The 9,467-nt window shown below is 40.6% G+C and overlaps 1 gene segment (V, D, J or C); it reads right to left on the minus strand.

The window, feature by feature from the left end:
* Positions 1–273: 273 nt before the first annotated feature.
* On the minus strand, positions 274–8,803 carry LOC128111016 (Ig heavy chain V region 3-like). The segment is given in 3 exon segments: positions 274–403; positions 8,366–8,674; positions 8,758–8,803. Coding segments are annotated over 3 exon segments (432 nt in total).
* Between the last annotated feature and the right edge of the window lie 664 nt (positions 8,804–9,467).

A 9,467-nucleotide genomic window follows, 5' to 3' on the forward strand; every position in this document is an offset into this window, starting at 1 on the left:
AAACAAACTCAAAGAAAAAAACCATATGATCATCTCACTGGATGCAGAAAAGGCATTTGACAAAATCCAACACCCCTTCATGATAAAGGTATTGGAGCGATCAGGAATACAGGGAACATACCTAAACATAATAAAGGCAATTTACAGCAAGCCAACAGCCAACATCAAATTAAATGGAGAGAAACTCAAAGCAATTCCACTAAAATCAGGAACGAGGCAAGGCTGTCCACTCTCCCCATACTTATTCAATATAGTACTTGATGTTCTAGCCAGAGCAATAAGACAACATAAGGAGATTAAGGGGATACAAATTGGAAAGGAAGAAGTCAAGCTTTCCCTATTTGCAGATGACATGATAGTATACTTGAGCGACCCCAAAGATTCCACCAAGGAACTGATACAGCTTATAAACACCTTCAGCAACATAGCAGGATACAAGATCAACTCAAAAAAAATCAGTAGCCCTCCTATATACAATGGACAAAGAAGCGGAGAAGGAAATCAGAGATACATCACCCTTTACTATAGCCACAAATGACATAAAATACCTTGGGGTAACACTAACCAAGCAAGTGAAGGACCTATATGACAAGAACTTTAAGTCCCTGAAAAAAGAAATTGAAGAAGATGTCAGAAAATGGAAAGATCTCCCATGCTCATGGATAGGCAGGACTAACATAGTAAAAATGGCAATCCTAACAAAAGCAATCTACAGATTCAATGCAATCCCCATCAAAATACCAACACAATTCTTCACAGACCTGGAAAAAATAATACTCAACTTCATATGGAAAAACAAAAAACCCACGATAGCCAAAGGAATCCTGTACAATAACACAACTTCTGGAGGCATCACAATCCCTGACTTCAAGCTCTACTATAGAGCTACAGTAATAAAAACAGCTTGGTACTGGCATAAAAACCGACATGTGGACCAATGGAATCGAATTGAAGACCCTGACATTAATCCACACACCTATGAACATATAATTTTTGACAAAGAAGCCAAAAGTGCACAATGGAAAAAAGAAAGCATCTTCAACAAATGGTGCTGGCAAAACTGGATATCAACATGTAGAAGGCTGCAAATAGATCCATATCTATCACCGTGCACAAAACTTAAGTCCAAGTGGATCAAGGACCTCAACATAAATCCAGCTACTCTGAACCTGCTAGAAGAGAAAGTAGGAAGTAGTCTTGAACGCATTGGCATAGGAGACTACTTCCTAAATAGAACACCAGTAGCACAGACTCTGAGACAAACAATCAATCAATGGGACCTCTTGAAACTGAGAAGCTTTTGTAGAGCAAAGGATACAGTCAACAAGGCAAAGCGACAGCCTACAGAATGGGAAAAGATCTTCACCAACCCCACATCTGACAGAGGACTGATATCCAGAATATATAAGGAATTCAAGAAATTAGACATCAAAATGCCCAACAGTCCAATTAAGAAATGGGCTATAGAGCTAAACAGAGAATTCTCAACAGAGGAAACTCAAATGGCCGAAAGACATTTAAGGAACTGCTCAACATCCCTAATCATCAGGGAAATGCAAATCAAAACAACTCTGAGATACCACCTTACGCCTGTCAGAATGGCTAAGATCAAAAACACTGAAGACACCTTATGCTGGAGAGGATGTGGAGCTAGGGGAACTCTCCTCCACTGCTGGTGGGAATGCAAGCTTGTACAACCACTTTGGAAATCAATATGGCGCTTTCTTAGAAAATTGGGAATCAATCTCCCCCAAGATCCAGCTATACCACTCTTGGGCATATACCCAAGAAATGCTCAACCACACCATAAGAGCACTTGTTCAGTTATGTTCATATCAGCATTGTTTGTAATAGCCAGAACATGGAAACAACCCAGATGCCCTTCAACTGAAGAATGGATAAACAAAATGTGGTACATATACACAATGGAATACTGCTCAGCAGAGAAAAACAATGGCATCATGAGGTTTACAGACAAATGGATGGATCTAGAAAAAATCATCCTGAGTGAGGTAACCCAGACTCAGAAAGACAAACATGGTATGTACTCACTCATAGCAAGATACTAGACATGAAACAAGGATGACTTGTCTGCTACTCACATCACCAGGGAGGCTACCTGGAAAACAGGACCCCAAGAAAGACACAGGGATCACCCAATGACAGAGAAATGGAATGAGATCTACATGAACAGCCTGGACATGAGTGGCGGTAATGAAAGGCGAGGGTTGAGGGAAAGAGAGCTTGGGGGAGCGGGAGATCCCAGCTGGATCAACAACAGAGAGGGAGAACAAGGAATAGGAGACCATGGTAAATAAAGACCACATGAGAATAGGAAGAAGCAAAGTGCTAGAGAGGCCCACAGAAATCCACAAAGATACCCACACAACAGACTGCTGGCAGTGGTCGAGAGACAGCCCGAACTGACCTACTCTGGTGATGGGATGGCCAAACACCCTAATTGTTGTGCTAGAAACCTCATCCAACTACTGAGGGATCTGGATGCAGAGATCCATGACTAGGCCCCGGGTGGATCTCTGGGAGTCCAATTAGCGAGAATGAGGAGGGTTTATATGAGCGAGAATTGTTGAGACCAAGGTTGGATAAATCACAGGGACAAATAGCCAAATGAATGGAAACACATGAACTATGAACCAATGGCTGAGGGGTCCCCACTGGATCAGGCCCTCTGAATGGATGAGACAGTTGATTGGCTTGATCTGTTTGGGAGGCATCCAGGCAGTGGGACCAGATCTTGTGCTCATTGCATGAGTTGGCTGTTTGAAACCTGGGGCCTATGCAGGATTGTTTGGCTCGGCCTGGGAGGAGGGGACTAGACCTACCTGGACTGAGTCTACCAGGTTGACCTCAGTCTGTGGGGAAGGCTTTGCGCTGGAGGAGATGGGAATGGGGGGGGGGGGGGTTGGGGGGAAGGTGAGGGGGACGGGAGGGGGGAGAACAAGGGAATCCGTGGCTGATATGTAGAACTGAATTGTATTGCAAAATAAATTAAAAAAAAAAAAAAAAGAAATGCTGTGTAAGATTCAGTGAATAATGAGATTGCGTTGAATTGAAATAACAAAATGTGGCTGTAGGCACAGCTCAGTGGTATAGTATGTCAGCCCTAAAGCTCTAAGAATTTTCCTCAAAAAATAAAAAAAAACTAGTATATAAACATATATACTATCTGAGATTATTCTTTGAACAATGACAAAAACACATTTTGAAGACCTGTGTTAACCATTTATTTTCTCTAGGGCTGACCTTTCCCCCCTAGCAAAGATATCTGCTGCTCCCCACCACAAAGGTACTCGCAGCAATTCTGTGACATCCCTAAAACACTCAGTGGGCCTATTTCCTTCCATGACATATCTTCTGCTCTCTGGATTCTCAATGACTTTCCATTCTCTCACCACAAGCTAGATCTGTTCTTTCTCAGAGCAAAGATCCACCTGGCCCCTTAGAGACTTGCCTGCACTGCACCACCAGGTTGTCCAGCTCCTTCCTCTCCCACAGTGTACTCTCTTCCTGTGACCTTCCTCCACATGCTACCATGTTGTCTTTGCTCTTTACCATATCTTAGGCAGTCTTCACCATGGTCTTGCTTCTCTGAACTCCTGGGTAAACATTGTTCTTACATAGCACTTAGGCCTCCTACTCCTCAATGTTCTTGCTTCAAAGTGCCAACAGTCTGCCCTGTTTTTGCAAAATCTTTCATCCCCATGCCTTCTTTATCAGAATAGTAGTATTTGATTTTCCTCTAGGGCCCAGGGCTATTTAGTATTAGGGTTCTTGACCACCTGAGCAGTGTCAGGAATAGGTATAATTACATGGAGTAATTCTGAAATACAATCAGAAATTGGTTGGTTATGCCAACAAAAGATATTCTACCTGCATGTTAAGGTAAACATCAACCCAGCTATAATACCTTTGGACCTACAATGGTGTCTTGACTGCAAAACACACGTATTTTCTGTGTTCTAAAAACTTCTCCTTATACCCTCAGATAAATTCCTAATTCGCTTATTAATGGAGCTCTTATTTTTTAATTTTAGATGGAGACTATTGCAGATATCAACATCAGGTAAACATGCAGAGAACAAGTGACCCTGGAATGCACAAATGAAGTTGATACGTCTTCAATGTTAACCCTACACCAAAGGCTCAGAAAAGTCATGAAGAGGGTACAGAAAGAGTGTAAAATTCACAGGACTAGGATGCCACTATAAGATGGTATCTTCTAGACAGTATAGGGATGCTATACCCGTGAAATCTTGATAATGTTGATGTCTAAACCAGGCGACCAGAGTATAACAGGAAATGTCTCAGGTTTCCACCCATAAGTGAAGAGTTACAAGCAATCAATGGCTGTTGAGAGAGAGAGAATGAGTTTTCTTCTAGACAAGCTACCTGATGGGTTATTGAATCCCAAGTGGACTGCAGTAAACTCATAAACATATACATATGTATAACTGAGCTCAATGTGTTAAACATACACACACAGAGAGAGAGAGAAAGAGATAGACAGAGACAGAGACAGAGAAACAAAGTCAGAGACAGCAGAGAGAGACTTGTAAATGTTAACTAAAGTTGAAGAAGTCATGAATTTTTAATGAGTGAGAGTTGGACATGGGAAGAATTTGAGTGGGGATATTGATATGTACACTACTCAGTTTAAGAAATTTTAAAAATATTTCAATTGAAAAACTTTGAAATCAACAATGAAATCTTTTCTAACACAAAACTCCTTGGTCAGTGGCTTTTGTTCAGTGCAATCACTTAATGGGAGGACCTAGGAATCCCACCCAGCCTGTGTTCCTCTGCTAGGGCTGCAAGATAGGGCTGGGATGGTTTACAGGAGCACAGGAGGATTTGTACGCATTTCTTGCTCTGTATAAAAAGCTCTGCATTAGAAGTATTTGACATGTGAATGCCTAGAGCAAAGGAAAGAGACAAAACTGAATAACACAGAAAGGATTTAAGAATTATCCATTATTTATGACATATGTGTGATATCATTCAAAGTCTTATTCTATTGTGTGTTTGAACTGAGACACCACTTTGCCTTATTTGTTCCACAGAAAGCCATTTTAATACAATGTTGATAATTTTAGAAGGATTAGCAAAGTTTTGTGGATGTTGAATCCACTTATGAAATTGAAGAAATAGTTTTCAAGAGTGTAGTTTAGTGTTGATTCATGCAAAGTGACTGGTATGTGGTACCCAGAATTGAAAACAATTATTATGCACATTCTACATACTATTATTTTCTATAAATAACTTCTAAAAATTTGAATCTTTCTTTTTACATTTATAAGTCTGGTATAGGCTGTGCTGGATATAGAACTCTGGAACATCAGGTCACTATTTTAAACATTTTCAGACTAATAAAGGAACCATGTATATGAGTTCCTAAAGGTGGAAAATAATCTAGAGCCTCCACTTTAGGGTCTGGCTCTGATGTCCTTCCATTTCTCCAGTTCAGCCCCCTCCCTAGGACATGACACTATACTGATTGGGGGTGAATCTCAGTGTGAAGAGCCTTGATGAGACAGGATTGAAAGGTTCTAGGTTTCCAATAGAGGAATTCATCCTGTTATGAGATAAACTGTTTACATGGTGATCGAGAGAGTCTTTGAACTTGGTCATTTCTGTTATTGAAGCATCCACAGAAGAGTGACATACCCTAGGAACTAACTGAACTTCTCCACATTAGATCTTGTATCTTTCTAGGTGATGGTCTCCTGGGCCTTGTATGTGGTTAAATGAGAGTAATCAACTGTGAAGTAGGGTCAGGAAACACCCCTGCTGGCCTCTGCACCTGCTCCTCAGGCTCTGTGTAACTAATTTATTTTTAATTTTTGTTGTTTTATGGCAAAAATATTTAGTAATGTTATTGATCATACAAACTTGATGTCATTTAAAAATCACATTCAATATCAGACTATGTCCCTCTGTATTTACTTTGATAGAATCTCAATCCCATGTAGAGATTGCTCTGAAATGTTTTTGGACAGTTTTATAACCTCTCAGAAATACTGTACAAGACAGAAAGTTTGTCCTAGGAATTGTGTGTGACTGTGAGGTATCAGCCTAGTGATAAGGTAGAATTCTGTGGAAGATGGAAGCTTTGTCTCTCCTTGAGAAATTCAGCCTGTCCCCACAGAAGTCTGCTGTGGGATGGTCTGTATGTCAAATCTGTTGCTCTGATTGGTCAATAAATAAAACACTGATTGGCCAGTGGCCAGGCAGGAAGTATAGGCAGGACTAACAGAGAGGAGAATTGAGAGAACAGGAAGGCAGGAGAGGACACTGCCAGCCACCACCATGACAAGCAGCATGTGATGACACCGGTAAGCCATGAGCCACGTGGCAAGGTATAGATTTATAGAAATGGATTAATTTAAGATGTAAGAACTAGATAGCTAGAAGCCTGAGCCATTAGGTCAAACAGTTTAAATAATATAAGTGTCTGTGTATTTATTTTATAAGTGGGCTGTCGGACTGCCGGGGTTTGGTGGGACTTGGAGAGAAATATCTCCAGCTACAGAAGTCAGCCCTATGAAACTTGCATGGGTCCATCCAATTCAAATCTAACAACAATCCAATATTCATACAACTCTTAGTCTTTCTGTTGATGGTCCCCCAGAATTTAGAGATAAGGGAACCCTTCTTTCATTTCAATCCTCTGTAGATTATTTTTGAATAAGAGATTTCATGATGTTGTTGAGAGTTTACATTGCACAGTCAAGAGCAGGTTGGCATCAGGTCTTGAATGACAAGGAATTTCTGTCCCTTTTACCTAGTGTAGGAGATACTACCTGAGTATCATGTGACCTGCTGGAAAAGGCCCAGAGGTTAAGGAAGGAAAATGATGAAATGTGAGAATAATTTCCAGAAGGAAAATAAATGTACTGGCAGGAAAACAGACATTCCAATGAACTCTCAACCTGAGGATGCTCATGTATGTGAGATGAGCCAGGTCAGGTGGGAAACAAATTGGGTTTTCTAGTCATGGGGTCTTGTTTCTCCAACTTATTGGCTTTTTCTGAATCTGTAAATAAATACATAAAACTGTTTACACAAGAGAATCCCACTGTCCACTGTGTTGTTTTCTGGTTCTTCTTCTTCTTCTTCTTCTTCTTCTTCTTCTTCTTCTTCTTCTTCTTCTTCTTCTTCTTCTTCTTAGTATTATTGTTGTTGTTGTTATCATTATGTTGCCATGCTATCCATGGCAATATTATTTCTGTTCCTGACATTCAGCCTTTGTAAGCCTAAGTGTATATGAATTCTCCTAATGAGAAACAAAACAAAAACATGAAACCATACATAAACAGGAATGATTGGATTCAGACATGTCAAAGTTATAACAGAGCCAAGAATCAAGAGAAGGGCTAATTGTGCATTGTTGCCTATAACAACAAAAAGTGTGTTTGTGTGTGTGTGTGTGTGTGTGTGTGTGTGTGTGTGTGTGTACATGTGTGTTAGGGCGACAACTGTGCACCATACACTGATGTCCATTCAGTGTCAACCTAGAACTTGAGACAAAGATAATCCGATTTCAGCAAACTGGATATTGAGCGTACAAGGTTCCTGATAACAAGAACTAGTAGTCTCTTACATTCCCAGTTTGGAATCCCACTGCTGTGGCCACAGTGTTATCTGAACAGGAGCCCAAAATGTTGTCAATGTAACAGACTCCATACCCTGTGGACTCCAGAGCATGACACGCAATAACGTCTCTAACTCTAAAACAATATAAAATTTGATCACTACTACCAAAAGCAATTCAGAATGAGACTTACATATAAATAAATATATACAACTAGATTTATGAGGAAAGATAAAGTGATCCCCACAAATCTATAGGGACAAATGCCAATGAAATATTTGGTATGGTGTTAGGTACATCAAACTGAATTCTCAAAGTGGATTTACTTTGTCCTGATATTTTAATTTGTATTTTACTGCACAAATTCATATTACAGATATTCCCAGTTACTCCTCCAACAGTTCTAGTCGCATATGTTTAATGGAGATATATATTTCATGTTACATTGCCAGAGCTTGCTATTTTTTTTCTTTCAATAAAGAAGCCTGTCAATGAATGGGATCACTTATAAAGATCTGGTTAAGGTATGGTGCATTGTAGGGAGCATCTGGAATCAGCATCTCTTGATTCTATGATGTCCTTTTAAAATGTTGACAAACACCTTATAGGACTGTGAATAGATGGCTGACAAATGGACACTCAGCATGATGTTTTCTGAGCAAGTCTCCAGGCTAATCCCTCAGATACTTTAGTTCTAGTGCAGCTTCCTGCTCCTCCAGGGTTTATGACACACTCAGGATGTGGTTACAGTACTGTGTCTTGCACAGTAATAGACAGCAGAGTCCTCAGAGGCCAGGCTGTTGAGCTCCATGTAGGCTGTGCTGGAGGATTTGTCTAAAGTCAGTGTGGCCTTGCCCTGGAAATTCTGTGCATAGCCAGTATTACCACTTGTAGTACCAATCCATCCAATCCACTCCAGGCCCTGTCCAGGCCTCTGCTTCACCCAGTTGATAGGGTAGCTAGTGAAGGCGTAGCCAGAAGCCTTGCAGGACAACTTCACTGAGGCCCCAGGCCTCACCAGCTCAGGCCCAGACTGCTGCAGCTGGACCTGGGAGTGAACACCTGTGGGGAGAAAGACAGAGTGGATGTCTTTGTCACCCGAGTATATGGCCCCTCCTCAAGTCAGGAAATTAGGAGCCCCTTACCTGTAGCTGCTGCCACCAGCAAGAGGATGATGCAGCTCCATTTCATGGTGAGGACCTTGTGTGTTCAGTGACTGTGGAGAGGACACTGATCATACGTTGTTCTGGATTGTGGACCTCCCTGTATTTACCACCATAGACTCACATGATTTGCATATTCATGAGGCAGGGTACTTCTTAGGTAAAGACCTAGTACAGCTGGAGAAGAAGGAATCCTAGGTCAGGCAGCAGGATCTTGAGGTCCAAATCTGAATCCTGTCTGAGGAAGTAGCCATTCTGAGACCTGTGCAGTCGCTGTCGATATAACATCAAGACCTAATCTCACAATAGGATTTCAACCTGAGATATTTGATCCTTTTCCTTACAAAACTGATTTACAGATGATGGCAATGATTAGGATAATTATGCATGAAAATTTCAAAAATTTATATATTAGAATTTATAATCTTTTTAAATGTACAAGCAATTAATATTTGCTTTTCCAGAAGGTTGCAGGTGTGTGTTTCTCCTGTTTTTTTTTTTCTTTCTTTTCTAAATCCTCTTCCTTTTTGTCTGTGTTTGCTTTCATTAGAGAGATTGAAAGGTTGTGGAACTAAATGGTAGGAACATGGAAAAGACCTGAGAGGAGTTCAGCATGGAAGCTGATCAGAATACTTTGTATGAAAAAATATTTTTTTTCAAAAATCAAAAATAGGTCTTAGAGGAAGGACTCT

Source organism: Peromyscus californicus, unplaced genomic scaffold (assembly GCF_007827085.1).
Source record: "Peromyscus californicus insignis strain IS unplaced genomic scaffold, ASM782708v3 Scaffold_15__1_contigs__length_86483966, whole genome shotgun sequence".
Taxonomy (NCBI): Eukaryota; Metazoa; Chordata; class Mammalia; order Rodentia; family Cricetidae; genus Peromyscus; species Peromyscus californicus.